Genomic DNA, 24,411 nt, shown 5'->3' with positions numbered 1-24,411 from the left:
AATTATAATGTAATAAATATTTAACAAGAAGATAAAATAATAGGACGAGAAATAATTTACAATCATAATATAGTATAGAGATAAAGCTCAGAACGACAGGTATTTATTATATTAGCTCATCGAGTGCACTAATGTTTCCTAAGCTATAAATATGTCTAATGTTATAATCGAAACTATCTTTATTGGCAGATCCGATCATGGTTTGAGAGTTTATATCTCACTTTAGGAAAATAATTGGTTGAATTGTCGCTTTTAATTCGCGATATTTAGTGTAAAAAATATATTGAGATTAATAATAATCGACACATTTTTTATCAATATTAAGAAGAACAAAATTTACAATTCAATTTATTTAAAAATCGTAATATTTTAAACGTAAAACCCGCCAGTTCGTAAATCGCTTTTTTAAAAAGGTTTATTAAAATATTGTGGCTGCAATGTAGATTATCAAGCGAAGCTATAACTGAGATTCAATATATGTAGCTTTGCTGTCGAACCAACGATTTCCATTCCAGCATCATTTTATTCGAAATACGAAAGCCTCAGACAGCGTCAATTCCATATTCAATTAGCAACACCCTCCGTTTTTACTTCCACACGATCTTCCATCCGCTTCGATGACCATATTCACCTAACTGGGAAGCGGACTTCGCCTAATAGAACCATCTGGTAATGGTCGTGGAAGTGAGAGCCGACTCGCCAAGTGGTTTAAAGAAAAACTAGTAGAGTACGCTCGGCAAGCCGTCATTACAAAATTCTCTGTAGTTTTTATCGATCTCTAAGAAGAAATACTTGAAGTTCTTTCGATAAATAGGAGGGTAATATCCCTGCGGCAGTTGTGGGATGGGAAATGTGTTTACATTTAGGTGTGTGTGCTGGATTTATGTGGTTCGTTTTAATCTTTAGTTTCGTCGTAGCTGATCCGCTGTTGTTCCGTTTTAAGGGACATTGAAGAATTTGTAATTGTTGGATACTATGATACCGATCCAATACAAATGTTTGGGTGGTGTTGCTACTGTTTATGAAAAGTCGTATCGCTGATTATAAGGAGAGCTATTTCCTATTATCGCCCAACATTTAAAAAAGTTTTTTACCTACGTTATGTTATTCGTGTCAATTTGACTCTGGGATTTATCAATTCTATCCTTCAAAATTCATTAAGAACTAGCAAATTCGAAGCAGCAGCACCTTTGTCTATTGATATGAAAGTGTTTCTCATTACCATACGTCGACAAATGTAACCAATATAGACATCATATTGTCATTGCTTATTATTAAGAAAACAACCACCGGCGTGGGCTCACGGCAATAACATTTCATTATCTCGATTAAAACAATGATTCAGCGAGGTGCTCATTAGTGGTGAGTCAGGCGCGGGGGCGGGCTGCACCAGTCGGCTCATCCGATGTGGAAGCGCCCACTGACAATGGAATCGATGTCCTTTCACATTTAATCCTAACAATAATGTCATTGTCGTTGTTTGTTTCGTCAAAATTGAATCGTCGTCGTATTATTATAAAAGAAATATAGAGAATTAGTGAAATTGTGTCCTAGTTTTTTTTATTTATGTATACTATGCTATTAAAATGTCCGAGAGCTGCCAAAAATTTTCTTAGTATATTCTCTTGAGATCCAAAGTTCTGTCAGTGGTCCGACTTTTTTTGTTTCAATTTTCCAACAATAAATTGAGATAAAAGTATTTTTATTTCATCCTATTGTTGAGGACTCTAGAGAATAGATTGCTGTCATCCAAGAACTCTTTTCTTGAGCAGATAATGACAATTAACGAAGATAAGCTAAACTTTGTTATATTAGGTATTCTAAAAATGTGACAATAATATGTACAATCTTTGACTATTTAACCCGGCGTACAATATTAGTTCATAAAACGTTGGAAACGACATGTAAGTATGCTTGACATATTTTTTATGCATTGATTTAATGTTTACTTTTTTTGTTACAGGTAAGTGTACTCATATTTCACTTCTGTGTGGGTGAGTAAAAAATAACAAACAAGAAACCAACTGTTCACGGTGTGTAATTTAAGGTCCTAATTTAATCTTATCTTGTTCACACCCAGTGGATATGGTGAAGGCAAACAATATGGTAATATTTTTTTTTGCTTTCATCAAGAACCACATCTGGATCGCCAGAGTTGTCCGTTGTACGCCCTGTTTCATTTAATTATTTACCTTTAGGTAATATAGTAAGCATACGATTAAAACATTTTAACTTTGAATTTACTAGTAGGTTAAACTCTCTAGAACAAAGTTTTTAAGGTATATTGCGATTATCTAGAGCTGCCGCGTATAACAAATTAATATGATGCGTATGTGAAGTGTCTGCGAATAAATATACGTCAGTTGTCATGACAACGCTATATTCACGCATCAACAAAGTTGTATAATACAGCATTTTGTTTGCATCCATGTATCTTATCCTTAAATTGTACTGTGTAAAATTATATCGAGTCAAATAATAGCGTCATCTATCGGTGAACAATTAAACTATTTAAGCTAGCAAAACATCCATTCCTGAAGGACACGCAGTAATGTTGCATAAAAACATAAAATTATGATACAAGAAAATTTCCCGCAATTCTAATACCAGTCACATCACGAAACTCATCAGGCATTTAACAATGGTGGATAATGTCCCATGATTGATCGTGCGTTGTAATTAGTCGGTGCACGTATCGAGCGGCGGCGAGCGGCAGTCCGGTTTGCCGACCGGATGCCCCTGTTACAGTGGATGCTGCGAGCTCACTGCACACCACGTCTTCACATCCCTCGCGTCCGTAACATCAACACTGGCAATACATCCAATCACATTTGAAGTTATTTTAGGCGCGGCAGCTGGAGGCTGAGAGCTGTCGACGTTTGAGTACGTAATTTGTACATGAATGTACTCCTGTGCTAAAACCGGCGTTGCTTGTGTTCGCGCTGTGCACTTGTTGACAGATTGAGTTTCGTGTTTCAATAATATTGTTCATGATTATTTGTAATTCAAATTCTAGATTGAGAGGATATGATCGGATTATATACTTGTGTATGTATTCGTGGTAAACCTAAAATATAATTCACAGTAGGTTGTATAATTATTAGTATGTTCGAAAACATAGAGCATATAGTTGGAACGTCAACGCATACCAGCTTAGAGTTAATTACGAAAGTTACCACAAACACCGTACCAGTCGAGTTGAACTTTGTAGTTGATATAGATCAAATCAGCGTACGTTAATGCGAGCTGCCAGCATCGGTATGATTGTAACGAGGACTTAATCATCGATTTACATATCAATAATCTCGCTGAGTCTCTCAAAGGGAGCGATAGTAACGCAGTTGCTCTTTTATTACCATATTTACCTTGTTGCATATCTGAGCCAGTTTCTGATTTGCTGTGCTATTTTTTTGTAATTTTGATGTTGTTTAGTCTGCTCGAAGTAGTTGAAGGTTAGTTTCTTGCGTGTTACTGGTGTTGGATGTCGATTGAACACAGTATTACTGAAGTATATTTTAGTAGATACAAATTATTGGTTATTTTTATTTGTTCAAAAAACATTATTTACACAATAAAACTTCTTATTTATTACATAGATTCTGAATGTACTTAATTATCTAGAGTTTACAACAATCTACCCATAAAATGAGAAATATTTCTTTCTAGTACTTAATCATGAATCATAAACTAGCAAAGAGTTGGATCGATAAAGTAGGTGATTTCGGCGGTGAAATGCCGACGTAGGTATGTATACTTACATATCCTTCAATAGGAAATTTGCGTCCCACATTAATTTACTGTAATAGAATAACATCAATTATAAACAAACTTTATAACGCTTTATTATTGTTGTTATCAAACATGAACCTAGTATCTACTTCAACTCACAAATACATTGATGAGAGTAAACATACCAGTTCCGTCAGCCGAGACCGGTGATTAAGTCATGTTCTAATTGTACCAAGAGCGTAGTGTTGCTCTGCGTGTGCCTCTCTCGGCCGAACCACAAGTCTCGCGTCCGTCTGATACGCCCACGTATTTGAACCGTTATTGTGCCAGTTATTGAATAAGACTTCATTGTTGCCGCTCGTATTGATCTGTTGATCCGTACCGATTATGTCATCGTGCTTTCTATTCTTCTGATCTGTGTCTTGTTTGTTTGTGTACATATCAATGGGTTTGACTTTATTGTGTATATGTCAATAGAATTGAAATCTTGTAGTACTATTATAAAAATTTTCAGTATCTAAATGGATTATTTTTACCAAATTCATTGTAGCGAGTAAACCGTTATACAATTTAGACGGATTAATGGTTACACTAGTAGAACGAAGCTGGCTCGTGTTTAATCCGGCTGTAAGTATTTCGATCCGCACGTAGTTGTGAGAAATCGTTTAAGGCGTTGGGACACATAAATAATTGTTAATGTAAGCATTACATAATATTTGCATCGCGGCAAGAACTCGAACTACAAGTAATACACGAAGGGACAGTAATTATGTTATTCACATATGCTAATGTGTTGGCAGACGGCGCATGTTTCTTCTGGGAATTGTTACACGGCCGGTACTTCCAATTTTCACTATAAACCATAGTTCATGCACATTAACAATTCTGTACGCATCTAAAACTGTGGGAGACTCAGGGCACTTCGCATTAAAACACGCGTGTGTTTGGAGAATTAAGTAACGAATATCTTTTTCAAAGTGTATTTTAATTTTGGACCAGACCTGAATAGTTAAAAACAAAAAATATTGGTGGCATTATACAAAAACACCGTTCCGTGTTTAGGTGATTTGGCCCAAATTTTAAACTTCCGTGCCAAAAATATTATTCCCGCGCTCAACAGCAATGCAGATGTGCCATTTCACGCATACAAATTGGAACAGGAACCGCTTTCCATCGGCTCGCAATGATTATTCGAATCGTGTTTCGACACTTGTATTACGAATTTGATTCTATTTTTATTAGATTTAAATTCAACAGATAGAAATTCGTGACTCCTTAAAATACTCTACGAGGAGTACAATGTCGGATGTTCTTTCGAACTTACTTCAAAAAGATTAATTTGTCACATACATGGATGTCGACTCGCCATCATTGCAAAGTGTCCGCCATATATAGCCCCTGTTATTCGGTTCCGTGCTTAATCATTATCGTATCGCTATATTTCACGGGTTATCTCCAACGTGTCTGCCCACGTGTAGACACTCGTAAGATCATACGCGAACTGTGACTCAGCCACTCGCATCTTTCGCTCGTCCTGTCCATATTTTTATTTCCCCTTTTTGTATTGTTTACACCTACCGCGACGGTTCAAAGCGAACATTTTACACAAGAATATAATATGTTAATTTTAGCCCTGATATGTTTACATATTTCTTCCGGCGTTTGCGGTCGTAAATCTCGCCCTGAGGTGTTGTCAACTCTCTTTGTCTATACGTACGTTATAATTCAAGTTTCTTTAATTGCTGTGCTGTGAAAAGTTTACGATAATAGTTCGCTCACCATATTGTTATGATTTTGTAACGGTGCCAGTCCGGTATCGATGCGTGGTTATCTCCGTTGCTCAATTTTATTATTATTGCTGTTGGGTATCGCGTGTTACTACCGTTGTGTTCGGGCTAAACACATGTTCCGATATTTGCATGTAAAATGATACCGTTTTGCGTGTGTAATTGTGACTTTCGCACGCAGTTTATCAACAATGTGTGAAGTAAGATATTGATTATTATATCACATTAGTTGGTATACGTGCGGTATAGTATACTATATATGTACCTATAGTAATGATAATTAACATGGTTTTGAGCACATTATAAGAAGGATGGTACAGAACTTAGCAGATTCGGATTGCACCAAATAACTGGAATATTATTTGGTTAATTATTAACAATATTTAACCATAATTATAATCAAATCATAGTCGTTATATAAATTGTCGATTTATAATTATTATTCAATATGTGTCCAATATAAACACAATATAGCAGCACGTTTATAAACACGAATTGGATTACGTTATTTAACAAGTCAACAAGGAAAAAGGATTTTTTATTGCGTTTCCAATAGTAGGTTTGTCATAAAACTGGTACATGTGGAATGAAACATGATATACCTATCTCTTTAATATTACCATTCTCGAAGTCATTTAACAACATAAATGCAAACAATAGTTTTACATGCCAGGATAATACTATTACAAAGATTAATTCTTAGAATGGTAGCGTCATTGTCCCCTGTTTAGTAATTACCTACTATATTTTAATTAACTTGTTGCTGTACGGAAATTTCGTATTTTTGCATGAAAATGAATACTTGGCCAAGTTACTGTCAAATTATGAGCTATACAAATGGGGCAGTATTAAAAAATGAGTTAACGATTATCGCAATTGTGTTGTTCACAATATGATCATGTTTCTTGTGCGTTCGGTCTCCACACCGAATGCGTGCCCATGTACGGGGAGACATTTGCAAAGTGTAGACAAGTAAAGTGTGTAAATACGTTATGGTTGCCAAATTCATATTGAGGCCTATAACTGCTCCGCGAACATATCTCTCCTGCTTCTCTACTCCGTCCATCCGTCCGACACTCTTCCTCCCCAAATTATTTCCTCCTAACTCTCTTCCAGCCCTCGTAGTCGTTAAACTGGGGGATTCCAGTAGCTTATGCGCCGGTTTCCCCGGTACAAACTGCAGTGTCATTTAAAATATACATACGATCATACCAGTGCGTATTAGTTTCACGCGACAGGACAAATGTTTATACAAGTTGCGAGTATTTGTTCCGAGTCTGGTTGTATGTGGGACCATGTCCACTTAACATTCACCATGTACGGCCCCAGTCTGGTGGCATTAACATTAGGCTCAGCGAGGTCGTTGACATCCTAACACCACGCTGTTTGTGGTAAATCATAATTCACAAATGAGTCAGTTTTAGTAAGCACACAAGCCGCAGTTAATTCAGCTCATTATGGCAAAGCATCCTGTCGCCGATGTTAGTCAGATTATATGTTGCGTTCTCACAACATGTGCGATAAAAGCACAAGTTTCGAAGTCCCCGAGCGATAACGTGATAGCGCTTATCGTGTGGCCAAGTTTTTTCTATGAAACTAAGCTCCGTGCAGGGCGGCGCGGATAGGGTTGCCGGTTTTATCATTGATTTATTTATAGGTTAGGTTCGGTGTCCGATTTTAGGAAGATACTAATGTACTGAATTTTAATTAAACTAGTAAGCATGCATTTAATAGTAAAAATATTGCGATGTAATCGTATTATGTACTTTGGAATTTGATGTAAGAATTGAAGGATAAAATTCGAAATGATAGCGAATTGCCCAGCAACGAGAAAGTATTATGATTATATGAAGTATTATGATTATAACTATATTCATAAATTGTACGAAATATCCAAATATTTAATTGCATAAATTTATAGTATTTGCATATTATTAGCAGACATTATCTAAGTTGAGTATACGCTTACTTAATTATATATTGGTACGTACGCTCAAAGTCATTGGCGCGTCTTAAATTCATAATGAGTTGATAAATTATTACACCAATAATCAATTGAAGGATTTAATGAAAATGATAAAATTATGCTATAATCAGTAGAGAAAAAAAAAGCTTTAAGTTCAAATATTACCGACTTACTTTTAAAATAACCTACCAATTTCAAGAAATAAAATATAATTTGTTGTGAGTATTTTTTTTTCCTTTCCTGAATGTGATATAAATTATGACACACACAATTCAATAAATAACATCATTACGTACCTGGAATATTACCACCGGACGTGGTCGCGGACAATAGCTAGTATACGGACTGTAGAGTAGGCAACCCTACTGTTTGGATGCACACCGGGCCGGTGCGGCACCGACGTTAGTAAACAGTCGCCAGCAGTCCGTGTCGCGCGCGCGTCGCACTCGTGCGCCTCCGGAGCGCTTCGTGCCATTGTGAACACTGTGCAGTGCGCTGCTCTACTCACTGCTGGCTTTTGACCACAATGAGCAGGAACTCCGCGGTCAGCACCGGCTGAAATACCGGGCCCCATTGTGCCAGTTTCGTGGATTCATTACGTTCTTTTGTCCAAGTGTTACGTTCTATGTGAAACAGTGTGGTTTGTTCGGTGACCATTTACCTATTACTTTTGTGTTGTGTTTTGTGCGTCTAAAGTAAGTTTCTATGCGTAGTGGTCTATGTGTAAATTGAACGATATGCGCGCTGTTTAGCTGTACTTAAATTACTTGTACTGGCAACTTGATCGTGTCTGCACGTCTTGCTCTACAAGACATGTAATTGTTCTGTATAGCAACCGTACAACACTTCTATATGTAAGACTAGTGATAAATAGAATCCTTTATAATGTGATGTATGAAAACTGTATCAACAGCAAAAATTATAAAACCCACGTTGTTATTGACTTTATTAGCTAAGGCAATGAAATCCGACTTATCGTACTACTCGAAGAAAGCTTATAAACAAGTTTTAGCAACTTACGTAACTACAGATTCGAAATCTGAACTTTAAAGGCGGCGCAAACTTTCGAAACGATGCATCGTGTCGCCACTCGCCACCCGCGATTCTCTACCTGTGTAAATGGCAACTTTCATAATGTGTAAGGTCACTCGATAGCGCTGACAGTGGCCCTGTGGATCACTCTTGTGTGATAAATCAATTACTTTCTCGCTAGATTGGTTCCACTCTCCAGTAGGCTAGCTATCACACGTCGCTGGTTCATACCGTGCGTGCAGCCTAAATATAACTTTGCCCACTGCAGTACCCACGTCCATCCACCCCTTACGATATAAATTATTATATAGACGTACAACAAAACAAGTTTCTCTGCCTTTGACTGAAAATGTAGCAAATGCAGAATTAAGATCCTTCTATTTCCCAATGATTTAAGTTTACTGATGAAGGAAATGCTGTATAGGTTTTGCTAAATTGCGGCAAATAAGTCATGTTATTTATATTTTTTTCTCCCAGCCTTTACTTCTACTACAGTAAACTTTTAATCCCATAAAATAAAACTGCAGTTATTGTGACTCTAAAGAATTAGTCTCAGCAGCTAACGTGATTCCATATCGTGTTTTATTTTCAAATATTGAACAACATTCCTCGAGATAAATCTTGTGATCCAGTGGCGTGACTGAGAGGCCAACACTTCGCGGTTGGTTTGTCTTCAATGAATAAAACCTTTTGATACACCCGAATGAATTCTCTATTGAATGTGTTTTTAACAATACTGTTCGTATTCAATGCTCTGTGACTACCGATTTTAAAAAAATGGGATAAATTCTGATTTCAATACTTACCCTCGAACTTTGCAATAGTCTTAAAACAAAGTTATATGGGAATATGTCTCCCTGTGTGGTTTGGAATCATGCCCGCACGTGTTCTGCCGGCGCGGCGTCGCAACATCTTGCTGGGCTGTCGGCATGACCCGCATCGCGCTACCTGCTCCAAAGCTCTATTGTTATCTACCCTCAAACAATAACGACTACTCACCCTGATTTCTTCCACGAATAATAAGGACCAGTTGTTTTGTTTTCAAGTACGTCTCATTGCCGTGTTCGAGTGCAGCCATTTTAACTTTTTAACTTTGCCCAGCTGCTCAATACGTCCCTTAGTAATTAATATAATTACAAAAAGCGAATCAAACGCTTTATGTTGTCATGAGCTTGCAAAAAGGCTTGCAAACATCGGTTGAATATCAAATCGTTAGGCGGACACAGGTAAACGATACATAATAGGCCAATGGGCTGTACTTGTCAAGCAAACCACGTCTTTCACCCACACCATGCATCAACCGTTGAATGCGGCGAGAATTTTATTCGGGCACTACCTACATGCGTTGGAATTTTAATCGCCTATATTTAGAAAAAAGTGTTCTTTGCAAAAAGTTCACAGCTGTCGTATAAAATTCCTTACATGTTTGTAAATGTAAGATGAAAGGGGCCCGTTAAGTTGCGCTTTAAGTAAACATAGTGATGATCTATTTGAAGTAACTTTTTATGTCCTATCAACTATCCCAATTTTACAGCGTATTAAACGTCATCGTATAAATTCGGTGTGCTCGGCCGAGAGATAGGTGTGGTTATCGTCACGGAATTCCTCAAGAAGTCGATAAAGTGCCGTGAGAACACGCACCGCGTGGATAACTCTGGATATTTACGGAACATTTGGGTTCCATAAACATAAGTCAAATTGATTAGAATATTGTTTTTCGTATTTGTTGATTTTTTTTAAAGTACTCTAATAATTTTAGTCATTATTGGGTAATTTGTAGAGATTTGTGAACGCTGTTAGTTTATTAATGATTAAAACATTAATATATTAACACATTAATTGAATATTATTAAATAATTTATTGCCTAATTAATTGACGTATCAGTGCTCTTATATCCATATGGATATAAGAGCACTGACATGTATATACATGTCGTGTACTATTACGAACATTTTTCGATCTCACTACAAGTTCTACTATTCGTAGAGTTTACGATAATTCACTTAGTATTGCTTTTGTTATCTCATAATATTTTTTTAAGCTCAATTTTATTGCGCAACAGATTATAAATTTGTCCCTAAAATTCTCGTCGGCCAGATGTGGTTCACAGCTGATGTGGTGTCCCCTATTTATCGGTTTTCAGGGCATGTTGGCACATTAATTTGTGCGGCGAACTGTGTCCGTAACACGAGACTTGTTAATCATGGCCAGAGGTCTCTGTTTACTCATAAACTGTGATCGACCTCACCGTGCGCAGGACCTAAATAATCTTCACTGCGTCGAATGCGGTCATGGAATTGTTTCCTTAGAGAATATGAGCATATTCATTATTAGAGAGCATTATAGAGTATCTACTTGGGTTAGCGAATAAGGTGGAACTTTTTGGTTACAATGTTTATCAACAAGTTTCTAAAATGTCCTTATTTCAAGTGCTAGTTATGCCATTTCAACTCATTAGCATTCTTAACATAGCATCTCAATTAGCGCGTTATTCTGCCAGAGATTAAATTGTATCTTAATTTGTACTTAACAATTGAGCCTGGTTGTGAGTCAAAGATTGCCAGCCCGCACTCAGTATTAAATGCAAATGCATTTTATCTTCATAGCTGCATAATGCTTGTATATTTGCCCACGCAGGTGGACGTAGTACAGAACGGTAGTTAAGGTGACAATTTTCGCATTGCCCTGTCAATACTAATGCGCCCGCCGACAGCGACACGGCAATGAAAATCGCGGTCATTCCCCCAAAGTTCCGGTGCTTAAGTTGCCGCCCGGAAATCGATGTATGCTAGTAATTTGACAGCTGTAATCACGAGTTATAGCGGGCTTTCTACTAACAGAATTATTGTTGGATGTAATTATATCTGCGGTACATAATTTGAAATGCGTAGACACAACAAAAAATAAGGTTATGTAATGTATTTAGAGGAGTATCGAAACTGTGGTACTCTCAGCCATGGTTACGAGATACGTCTATTTTTAAATGAAATGCAGCTAAATAATAAACACCGTTCGCTCCAATACGGAACATCATTCAAATATTCTTCACAGTATCTTACCCAAGTCATTTATTTTAATTATCTCGTAACAACAGTTTAAAAGTGTTTGGAGATTGTATGCACGTTTTACAAGTATTGTACTTCCACTGTTATGTTAAACGTTACGCCATAGTGAACTTTAACCATTTCATTAAAGAATATTAATTGACAGATTTTCAAATTGAGTATTTGGTCGGTGTATGACGGTTTCCGAAGATAGTTCTTGACACAGTTGTACGAAACGAAAACGTGACGAAAGCATATCGATTGTTTTATTGATATTACCCTTAACGCAAATGTCAATTGATACTGTCTGTGCAGTGGAAAGTAGTGAGTAATTTATATTCGCTTTCGAACGGAATTCACTACTGTACCTGATTGAAATACACGGAGAAAAGTTGTCCGGATTTTAACTACGGGTTGCCGTATCAATTATATTTGAAGTGTACGAGTGACATGGCTGTGCACATAAAAGTTGTGTTTTTCAACTGTGTGTTTTTCATTTTTAATGACATACACAAAATGCGATGCAGTGTAATGTATGTGGTGAAAATAGATTTGAAGAGTTATGAACTTTATTTTGATGAAATTAATGGTGAAAACAAATTGTTGTCGAAATATCACCTAGAAATTTGGATTACAAACACTATTGAATCATAATTAGTCATCTATCAACTCAAACCTTACCTTTGAATATAAATTAGATATCTTGCACCTGCGAGCAAATTGCAAGCCGTGTTAGATTCATTCTGAAAAGGAGTCTTACCTCAGTTAGTGCAAGAAGGAAACATTGTACAAATCGTGCGAAGTCTTGTACTGATTCCGTACCGTTTAGTGATAGTCACGAATTCGATCTTGTTTAGGATTGTTCGGTTAATTTGAGCGATTAGTGTAATCACTCGTAATGGATGGGAAACTGTGCGTATTGGATGCATACCTACTACTAATATATACTACCGCTAAGCTTTCTAATACTAACGCGGCGCGGCGCTCAAACGCTGTCTTCTTTTTACCGAAAAACACTACACCGTTTTGCAAAATTGCATTATGAAATGGGTAGTTGCCGAAGGCTACAGCAGTTTTTCATTAATATAGAGTTTGGTGACAGGTTGGTGAAATCTGCGTCTTAATATATTTTCTTTGTTGACTGAATGTAATAACAAAAAAGTACATTCATAATTGTAATGCTCTTAAACGATCACTAGATAATAAGCAGCTCGCAGCAACAACCAATCATTAAAGGTGTTCTTATTGCACCTTGTTGAAGGATTAACACGCCCATAAAAGTAGATTAATTTCCGACTTACATAACTCGATGTTTACGTACATAATATACTTTCACTTTTTACCGCATGGCATTTTTAATGTTGCTATAGCGTATGCATGACCACATTACCATAGAGCAGCTATACTCTAAGTGTGTTCCGCGGAACCCTAGGGTTCCGTGATACCTCTGTCGGGGTTCCGCAAGAATTTAGAAAAAAAAAATCAAAACACCTCTCTCAATAATAATTAGTAACTGTGACATTGTACTTTTATTATGCTGATTAATAAAAAATACACTTATAAAAACAATTGTTTTATTGTAGGGTTCCATCAAGTATTTTGCTTCCCAAAAGGGTTCCGTCATTTAAAAAGTTTGAGAACCACTGCCATAGAGGTTTCATTTGCACATGTTCCAGCGTTGAAAATGCTGCGAAAATTCTTTATAATTAAATAACTTGCTTTATTGCAACACGCTTGTGCAGCTGGCAGGACAATTAGTAACTCAATTGCTTCCTTACTTTCCTAAGGCAAAGTAAGGGTTTAAAAGGGGTTGGATTTTCAAACAATGAATGAATGAAAAAACAGTTCGTGACCCAAGGACATAGATTAAAAATGCAAAACCTTGCTTTAAAAAAGCTTCAAATCGATGGTACGTAAAGATGACTTTGTAAGATGCGATAGAGCACGCAATGCAGAAAACGAATTCAATATTATATATATAATAGTATGCAATGAGAAAAATGTCGTGTTATTTAAAGAATTTAAATCACTTGTAAAGGCAGATAGTTAATTACTAGAAACAAGACTTTCACATCCTCTATAAGTTAATCAGGCCATAGCCCTACAATTCTTTTAGATCGTTAACATCCAGTTTCCTGTTCGCAGCTGCGAAGATCTTAGATACCATTTTATAGAATTGTACGATAAAATAAAATATTGTTAATGGAAATTGTTTACGTTCGTATTATCACATTTTTATAACATAATGATCTTTTTCATGTTTGTTTATTTGTAATATTATAGAGTTTATGAATGTGACGTAATTTCTTGACAGATAGCTTGTACATATATTTATTTTAAAAAAAATGATAAATTTCACAAATGAAAGTATTGAACGATATTCAACAGAAAATAAATTTATTTCTCTCCAATATTTCTTCTATAATTCCTTCATTAATTCTATAATGCACATGATTAAAAATATGTTCGTTTGTAATTGTTACTTCATAATGAAAAAAATATTGACAAAAACATCCCGGAAAGGCACATTATAATTGTAAATACCGTATTATGTTTCATCGATCCGGGACGCGGGCGGCACCCGATCGGGATACAAGCTGGCGTCCATCCAAACAACAGTTTATAGCTGACACTGTTTACCAAGCCGACGCGTCACCTAAATATGCCTCCGTACTAAACTGCAGCTTTACAAGCTTTTATCTGAACGAAAACGCCCGAAACAGTTCGCCGTTCGCGTCGTCCGCAGCGGATGCGGAAATGTTCACTGCAATTCCACATAAATGACGCATGATGAGTGCCGAATGACAATGTCGTTAATGTTTGGTTTGGAACCAATTTCATTAAGGTTGTTTTTGTGAGTTGATTGGTATTCTGACGTAATATTGTTAGTGTGAAAGTATGTTATGTTGTTTGTATGTTTGGATGTTTGTTAAAATTTAATACATGGACTGCCGATTGAATTGTGTACAGAGAAAGCCTAAATCCTAGATTTCATATATTATCTAATTTCTATTCCGCACATATTTCGATTCTATTTTTGTAAAGGAACTTTACGAGCGTAATAAAGGCAGGTGCATTTAATCCCTCGCGAGGAAGTGATTAAATTTTTTTTACACTTTGAATCGCTATTTTTAAATTAATATTACCAAGTTATTTTAGATACTAATTTGTTTTCTCGTAAATATTCCGATTTGAGTTCATAATGTGTGTCAGTGTACTTATACCTATCCGCAACAGTAAGTCGATGGAACGGTAATGCGTTGTCCGTGTGTGCTAAGCACGTTGCGTGCTTAATCTCTTTCATTGAGCATTTGTAAGGCGGCGCATTCTTCTTCACTGTACGTCGACACTCTGCTGTACAATAGTATTTAAAAATATTTCGTCTATAATTTCTATTCTCATCGTTTATGCTCATCAAAGCGTGCAGTCGTGTTTTGTTGATAACTACAGTTTTACGGTTCGGTGATTAAATGTTAGTTGCTGCGTATTCTTGACCTGTTTTGATCATAAATTGATTGTTCAGTGGCTTTGAACTTCTGTTCACGTTACGTGGTTCTTCATCATCGGTTTCACTAGCTACCGTTGTTGTAATTACTTATGCAGTTATTCGGTGCATTTCCACCGCTCATGTTGCTTCGTCCGTCTGCGCGCACGCATATCGCCTCGCATTCTATTGGCACACTTCTCTCCAACGAAAGTTCGTTACTTATTCTACTTTTTGTTCTTTCCTCGTCACTGGCGGCATCAATGAACTACTTCTATAAAACCGTTTTGTTTTGTAATTGATCGCTACCGTTTTATCGTTCGATCAGTTTTTTGGACGTGTAATCACTTTCATTAATGACAGGATAATGGAGTGCGTTTTCATCATGCCAGTACTAATGCGTTCGCGACATACATTACACCATTTTGTTGGTATGATTTAATACGTCCTAGTTAAAATTGTGTAGATAAAATTACTTTGTTAAACAAATGGTTCGTTAAAACAAAATGTGGGTGTTTAAATTTAGTGATTTTTTGTATATGAAAGGACCAGTTGTCTTCAATCATATTAATAATCTTGTTACTTGTGATTTATGTGAGACCCTGTATCACGGTTAGTGTGTTCTACGACTCGATGATCTCAATGTTAATCATCCGAACCCTGAATAGACAAAGGCGGTTGCAACCACGGGTTCTATTGTACAATGACTTCACGGCATTGTTGTTTTTGTCAAAACATTATCTTTACCTCAGTATTGTGATTTTAAGGGTTTAATGCAGGTCCGTTTGTGGCTGGTTGCACAATAGTTGCCAAGTTCAGCCGCCCACTGTCATACGCAGCACCTACGCGTCGCTGATAAGCCGGTCTTGTTACAGAATCCGTTGGCGGCTCTGATCTCACAGACTAATTGCCTACTTGATAAATTGGGTTGCATTCTGTTGTAAATGTCGCTGCACCGAGAGATTAGCGTGGGTCGATCGTGTACTTAAAAGAACCATAAAATAAGCTTAGAACGTATTCCTTTCTCTATTTTTAACGTGTGCGATAAATTCTGTCCTCGTTTATTATTTTCTCTAGAAGATATGTCAAGATTTAAATTGGAGCAAAATATTCTGGATTAACGTCGAAATATATTTGATTTTACGACTAGCTTTACCGAATAAAATAACTGGCATTTAACATGTTTAATAATAAGTTTCACAGTAGATTCACAATGTGCATTCTTGACATATTGTACACAGCGTGGTGCATTATTTTTGTATTCGCCATGTGTACTCGCATTGCGTATATCTTTGAAAATAAAGGCTCTGAGAACTAGTCCGTTGGTATAAAACAACGCAAGTGTAACATCGCTCCTCTCAAGGTCGACTTCTCTGTGAGTTACTAGCTTGCCTCCAACATTTACAGTAATCATTATACATACATATTTAAATATACTTTAAGTGATAAGCTCACTTTCCTGATAGTAGCATTTGTAACTTATATTGCTGTTTTCGTTCGTGAAAATATGTGTTCGGAAACATTGATAAATTATTTGTTTTAAATATTATTAGATCCGAGAATACCATAAGAGATTACGAGGGCCTTGTGGTAAAATTGCGTTGTTATTTCTATATAAAAGTAGGCGAAAGGTCACGCGGCCCACTTGTAAGTAGGTGTCAGCAATTATGAACCTTATAAGCGTCCGATGTCTTCTCATTATAATCAATAATTATTGTGTAATACGTTATGATCTCCAATATTTTATTTTTAATGTTTTTTTCCCTTAAAAACCTTGTAGGGTAATCATTTCTTACCTGTTTAGGTATTGCATGACCTTATCGCTGGTGGTGTGCAAGTGTTATTTATTTTCATAAATTGTATTCGATGAGTCTATAATAATACGTTATGGTCGATATTTTAGTTAAACAATATTTTCTTTTAGGTAATTCTTGTATAGAAAATAGATTAAATATTAGCCTTTATTGTTCAAGGAATTAAAGTCATGTTGACTTCCCTATATTCATTTTCATCACACAGCATTTCAAGACGCAACCAACGGAATACATTTACTGCTCGATAAATCTTCTAAACAGTTTAAATTAAGCCATGCTGTGTTCCTTACGTAATTTTAGTATTTACTTTATAGTGTGGAGATATCTTTGTACACAAGATCGACATTCCAGCTGCCTCCCTGTTTACCCGTCCTCGTCTAGCGGGCTTAAAATAATTACACAAGTGCGTGTGCACAACCTACCCTCCGGAGCTTGACGTGCTTCTACTAACTAGTATTTATTTAAAGTAAATATTTTGTAAGGATTAAACTCACCGATAGTTGCATCAATTTGAATCTTTGTTACTATGGGTATGTAGTGTCAATTTCGATTTTTCGTTTATATTATTAATATTACAATTAGTTTTGTAATACATTCTGTCTTTATTATATGGATGCAAAGAAAAACAACTTAATGCACTATTTTGTATTTAATTGAGCACGTCCGAATTGAAAAATTTGAATACTAAATAAACGGTTCGCAGTTTGCGTCGTTGTGAGCGTGTGGCTTGCGCGTACGCAGATTATGCGCGCTGGCTGCCCGGCAGTCGTCTACGCGCCTACGTTCAGTGTATTGCTATCTGTGAATGAAGATAGTCACGCGCTTGTCTGTCTTTAATTCATGTAATAGTACGAAAGTGAAGAGGTCCCGGCGGCCAGGCCAAAAGGGAATGTGTAACCGAGTGACGAATACTATCTCAGTTCGGTGGATGTTGAGTGTTGTGCCGTGCTTGCCGTTTGTGTTTTGTTTATGACGTGTATGTTTATTTTGGTGCGATTCTATTTTAGCCGCGTTGCTCTCCACGTGAATAAACAACCGTATATTTATTGCTAAACTTCAACTATTTAATTAGATTTTGAAGGAAAATAAGACGTTTTACCTCGTCTGCGGTAAACTGGAGTTAACATTGTATTGAAACGATATATTTGCTGAAATATTACGACAGGTAATGTGCGACGGTTGTTGGCAGCATGTCAATCATTTTCCATTGTATATTGTTCTAATATGACCCCAATAGACTATTTTATGTCATGATCGTCGAGTAGGCATGATGTAATTGTGTTTGCGAACAATAAATAACTATAAATAAATATTAATTAGACGTAAAAATAAAAATGAATTACATTATTATTAATTCTTGAAAATATAAAGTATATGCACGTTTTGACTGCGCATGATTTGGATGTTAGTGCGATCGTTAAGCCGCGGCCGTGCAACAACGGTGCCATTGTAGGCGGGCTCCGTAATGAGTGAGATTAATAACCGAGTTCAAGGGTTCACTCAACACTTTGCTCTACTTGTCCAAATGGCGATATCCGTCGCAAATCGTCTGTTTCCTTTGGACGTCTTCGTGTCGGCTGTCGACTACTCACTATTATGAGCATGATTTATACCTCTATAGTGTAGTGTCATTAGTTATCGAGCTGTTGTCCTCTACGGATGTGCTTTATTCGCTACAATCTTTTGAGCCTCTTCTTTTGTGCTCTATGGGTTGAAAGAACGTTAATTGTACAGTGTGATATATTACTAACATGGAATGTTTGTGACAATATAAAACGAGTGATGAAACTTAAGCAAACAAATGAGATTACGATAAAGAATGGAGATTACAAAAAGATAACAATTATGAAATTTTATGTTGACGGATTTGTGTAAAATCATCATAGTTTTAATGAGACATTTTGCTGTGAGTCTTTTGTTACAAGTATCATACAAGCCAATAAGATTCTGGCATATTCCATAATCCAAATTTAAAGATTCAGTGAGGAAATATACTCTTTTTTTTCTCATCTGCATCTTTGCTTTCCAAGGTAAAATTTCTTTACGTTCCCGGATTTTCCGAGTGCTTGCCAACTGCAAAGTCTTAAGTGACCATCTTGAGTAGCTCTCGGTGTTGCGGCACGGCGGTATTTTCTATTTTACGTGAATACATTTTCGCTACAATGTAAATTGCTAAGTGGAGGTGAAACATGGCTTTACTATATAAAACAGGGTCAATGACGAAGCCAATTATCTTTCTTTTCGCTATCAGAATTTTATTATCAAGATTCAACGATAAGTCCATTGAATCACGGCTAAACAAGTAATGTCAAGATTTGCAGTTTTTTAAACAATCTGATGATGTGTTCATTTAATCTGTGACATTTTAGGTTTCAATTGATTTTCAAGAATGGTGATTCAATGGTAAAATAATTTCGGTGAAATACAGTTTGAATAAACTTTAGTTGAGAACAAATTGCGAATTCTGAATTGATGTATTGACCAACGAACTGTCTTATTATGGTTAGCTGTTACTCATGGACCCAATAACCTTTTATAATCAATACATTTTATCTTCAGTGTTTCGAAATGTAATGTTGCGTATGCATTAATGTAAAGGAAAATAAACTTGGCGAGTCAAATTCCCGATATGCCCGGTAAATGTGTTCCAACATTTCAACATACGGGACACAAACAACAAACTATTTTTGATTGACTATATTAGTTATAAATTTTATTTTAACGAGCGTTTTGAGCCAAAACTAAACAAAAGACACACCAACACAATGTATCAGAAAGTTGTGACAGTTTATGTCTTAGATTTATAGCCCAGTGTTGTCGAAGCTGCGGTCGTTGCGTGCTAATCTTTCGAATGATTTAGATGCTAGCACGCCCGCGCCGGTCCTGCAGTGGTCGGTGGAGCGGTGGCCTGCCATAGCCCCTAGTGTTTTATATATTTAAAATCGATTGAATGATCCTTAGTGTCCGTACGTTACCTGAGTCCCTCATTAAAAATCAATACTGCAATATCAGTCAGGCTGGTACTGCAGGGGCCTTATTCTCTATCCCGCACGTTATTTTGACAGTGTGTAACTAGCACGTAACACAACGCATCATGTTTAGGACTATAGAAATTTGGCTTACAGAATACCATTCCACACACATTTCTCGAAGATAACATGACACGGCCGCGTTACGCGTTTACACTATCATACAGAATAAGGGCCCAGCAAGGAACTGAACGAGTGTTCTTATTGTTGGCATACTAGATATAATTGTTATATTTTGTTTTTCTCTCATTTTATTGTATATGTTATATTTTTATTGTGTCAATAATAAAAACTTTCTTTCCAATAGATGTGGAGAACTATATCATTAGTTTCTGAAATAAAAAAATATAAGAGAAAATCGGACATATCACGCATTATTTAGACAATTTTTCTGACGCCGCTTGTTAAAGAAGACAGATTCTGTAGCCTTCAATTGGCGTAGACTATTTTCAAGAAAATTGAACGTTCCTATTCTTTATTACGAGAAAATATCGGTCCCGTGTCTGGCATGGGGCCAGGTTCTAATCTCGTGGTGTTTCTACTACTCAGTCGAGATTAGTTGAAATAGTTTACAATTCATAAAATTTGTGAACCTAATTCTCAAATTCGTTTATAGAATCATGGCTCTTGATTAATTGTATAAACACGACTGTATTATAAAAATACATGAAAAGTTTTGTTTATTTCACAATTAAGGTCACTCCGTCAATAATGTTTAGTTTATTCCGATTCAACTATTAATATTTTAAACACGAAATAATTCTTATATTCAAATTCATACGGCGATGGAGTTTAAACAATCTTATACTTAATCACAAAGAAATGCATACAGAATATTTTGCTTCTACATAAATCTTTAAATAGTATTAAACATAACAGACATCAATAGTTGAGAGAAAAAGATAAATGTTAAGAAAAATTTGTTGAACGACCTGGAATTTAAAACAATAACATGCCGTTCTAATGTTTAGAATTGCGGAAAATCTCATGAATCATCCTGTTACGCAAACTGAAATAAAAACAACATTGATAGACGGATAGCAAAACAATAACAAGTTAGTGAAAAGCGTTAATTCTCCATGTCTTTTGCTTGATTTCTGATAAACGTGTGTTTAACCTAAATTATGTAGAGAACGTGTAAACGACATGGTTTTTGTCGATCGTCACTACCAAGAATAAGACACTATGAAACGGTTGGTTAGTACCAGTGGCACGCGTTAGTTTTTGCTATCAGCACGTGTGATCAATCAATATCAATCAGAACTGATGTCAAGCATTTCGGGCTTCAAAATCAATCGATAAAAATTAAGGAGTTCACGAATATCATGTATATTTTAAACAGAAATATTTTGAGGTGAAAAGGGCTATTGAGTACGAAAGTGACGAAAATTACACGTAAACGTTACCTTATGTCTGTAAACAGCAATAGTTACCTTTGATTCCGCAATTGTCTCTCAACTCAACACGCGTCAACATAAGTCTCCCACAGAACTTTCCACTGAGACAATAGATCGTTGAAGATTTCACTCTTTTTGTCAAGCCTTCCACTAAGTAATCCGGCGTTAATTTAATTCAAAAGCGCCGTAACGCCTTCCTGAACGCGGCTCTTTATACGCGATTCATTGAGTGTTATGTAAAAACACAACTCCCATGTTCTGTATATTTGATGTAACATGTCATTGACGGAACATTTTTCTTTTTGTTATCTCGTATCCGGATAATTATGTAAGTCAAATGACGCCCACGTAAATGAGGGATTACATATAGATAAGTTTAATGTTGGTCTATTCATACAGAAGTCATTAACGAGAGACGTGTCCGTTCTAACCATAAGACTAAGTAATTAGGGAAGACGTGAAATGCACAGATTTTAATTTCTAAGTTCTTATAACTTATTCAAATGGCGCAATAGCACAGTTTTGGAGAACTCTTTAAAATTTCGAATAAATCTGAACTGTATTTTTATCGGCTAAAGCAATAAATGAATATCCATTGTCTTTGTTAAGATTTAAAACATTGATATAGTATACTTTTAATCTGAACGTCTTGCTTTCACATAAAGACAAGTTGCAATAAATTTTGTTACTATATTGCTGTATCTATTTTATATCCGTATCCAATAACAAAAAATCATCGACTTGAACGTATTGAGTAAACGATTTACGGTTAAATTGTACGATTTGTCTCGCCATATTTAACTAATCGCGAATACTTGGGAAACTCGCCTTGGTTCGCTAATTATGGCGTAAATGGAAACATAATGCAGACATTTTACATTGTCTTCGGATAAGTGAGTTTTTGTTTGGTAAGAAGTAGATATGTTCTTTTTAATTATCAGTGTAGACGGTGGGCTAGAATGTTACAATACAAATACAAGCATACCGCACGTAGGGCTGCCATGGTGATAATTTTCTACGAGGAATTGCGTGAAATAATCTTGGTTTTTAAAAAGTAATGGCTAGTTCGTGGCTATGGATTTGGGGCCTCAATGGACATCTCCTAGAGGCCGTAGATTTATACGTTTTGTGAGGGTATCTGAAATTTCTAAAATGATATTGTTGTTTGTATATTGTAGATATTCCATATGAAATTCTTGTGTCATAAAGAATACCAGTTCGAAAACAATTATGTTTCAGATAAATCTGAAAATATTATTTAGATAGATAGTATTCGAGAAAACGGTATATTTTTTTCGTACCATCTAAACCCTAGGGCTCTTGGGGTTTATTTATACTAGGTAAATTTCGGTCCCCTCGACGTTTACTTTGAATTTCGGTGCAATACTCAAAATTCTAACCGAGTGACAACCGCGCACGCCGACACGAGAGCCGGGCCACTGCGCTCAACAAAGAAGCGCTCCTTTGTTCCTCTGCCATTCATTAACCGAATGCAGCTTTGGTAGGCCTCATTCTTCTGGAGTGCAATGAACCGATTGTCATGTTCCCTGGTGTCTCCGCGTGTAACGTGTTTTACGGGTTGTCGACGCGTTTTTGGTACTCCAAGTGGAATGTTGCAATCGCTCACAGAGCAGACTCGTCATACGCGTTTCGTTCCTCTTACTTGACATATATGGCTCGTTTGATTTGTTTTACAGTACTTTAGTTTTGCTTATACTAAATCACAAGACCTGAGGGTAGTTATCTATCACATCATCTTACAATAATATTTTAATAATTTACGCCTAAAACTGTTCCATGATAATTGTCCTAGTCGTTCATTTTTAAAGAAACGAACGGAGAAAATCTAAGCAATTCACCACCCTGATAATTGAATTCGATACTTGGACCGATCCTTTTAGTAAAGTAAATATACCGTGTAATGAATATTGAAGCTAAAATAATGAAGATGGTTATCGCCGCGTGTAGACAGCCGTTGCTATTTATTTCATTTTTTAGAAGACTGTAATAACGCTTTTGTTTCATATACATTCTTAAAAAGTGTGATATCAAACATTTCTGGACTCGAATGATCTTGAAAGTCATAACTTTCAAGGATAGGAAAAGTCATGACATTTCCTGTTATATAGTCAGTTTAGGCATATTTACGCGTAGACCACTAGCGCATTAAACAACTCAATCTTAACAACAGAGTCCTTCGCGATAAGAACAAGATAAAGAATTGACAATGTGAAACCATACTGCAATCTGTGAAGGTGTGTGCACGACACGAAGTTATAATGAATAAATAATAAGTGTATAGAAGTGTAAATATAAGAAGTTTCGCGCTAAAAAGTGACGTCGATAAAATATAAATAGTCGATGATTCAATCATTCAATCTTTGATCTCAAACAATGATACACGTAGTGAAAGTACAACAGTGATATTGTTATAGTGCAACGTATTTCTGAAGTGATAAAGTTCGATTTCACATGGTGTGCATGGACATGAGTGAGGATGAGTACAGAGCGCCGTCTTTCTCGGAGTTTTCACTCGTGCCTAAAAGGATCTTCGACGGAGGAAGCTGCTGATGATGAGGACAGTTGCTACCACTCCCTCGGAGGGAGACATTCGCTGAACAGACAACCGCAGGTCTACATCGAGGACTTGTCTAATGTTTCTCTTGCTGATTTCGAATCGACGCAGGATGAAGTTAATGGTTCGTATTTATTTATTTTCTTTGATAATGTAAAATGCTTAAATTTTAACATAAAATGCGCTCCACAGTCCACGTGTAGAGTGTCAGAGTTATTGGGTCGTCGTATCGCTTTAGGATGTTTACATAGTACTATTGCATCAGTCATATAAGTCTGCTAAATTACTTTCATTGTGTACTTACTGATTATGTAAAATGTTTCTTTTCATTATTCGAAACGTATTATTATCAGAATTATTGAGGGCAACTGATACGTGATTATATTTAATTAAAAACGCGTGTTCGTACCAATATTATTGTTTATATATTCAGTTATCTATTTGATTATGAGCCGAGTTCTCATGTCTAAGTGTAATACGTTGATAAAAATTCTATGTATTATTCTTTCATTGTACTTCTCGATTGTTGCAATATATTTGTTGATTCGATGTG

The 24,411-nt window shown here is 36.1% G+C and overlaps 1 protein-coding gene across 8 annotated transcripts in view; it reads left to right on the top strand.

The window, feature by feature from the left end:
- The window catches only part of LOC115451204 (ras GTPase-activating protein raskol), a 168,385-nt gene that overhangs the window by 98,674 nt on the left and 45,300 nt on the right, over positions 1-24,411 (top strand). The window contains exons 1-2 of one of the 8 annotated variants that reach the window (XM_037444203.1): positions 7,900-8,177; positions 23,475-23,982. The exons of 5 other annotated variants lie outside the window; for them this stretch is intronic. In XM_037444203.1, the coding sequence (XP_037300100.1) occupies positions 23,781-23,982 (202 nt within the window). In that variant the 5' untranslated portion in view covers positions 7,900-8,177; positions 23,475-23,780. Of the gene's footprint in view, positions 1-7,899; positions 8,178-17,649; positions 18,023-23,474; positions 23,983-24,411 lie in introns of those variants that run through there. 2 more of the 8 variants (XM_037444202.1, XM_037444204.1) reach the window with 2 other exon arrangements.

Source organism: Manduca sexta, chromosome 28 (genome assembly GCF_014839805.1).
Source record: "Manduca sexta isolate Smith_Timp_Sample1 chromosome 28, JHU_Msex_v1.0, whole genome shotgun sequence".
NCBI lineage: Eukaryota > Metazoa > Arthropoda > Insecta > Lepidoptera > Sphingidae > Manduca > Manduca sexta.
The sequence above is the reverse complement of the archived record's forward strand: the minus strand, read 5'-3'. Positions and strand labels throughout refer to the sequence as shown.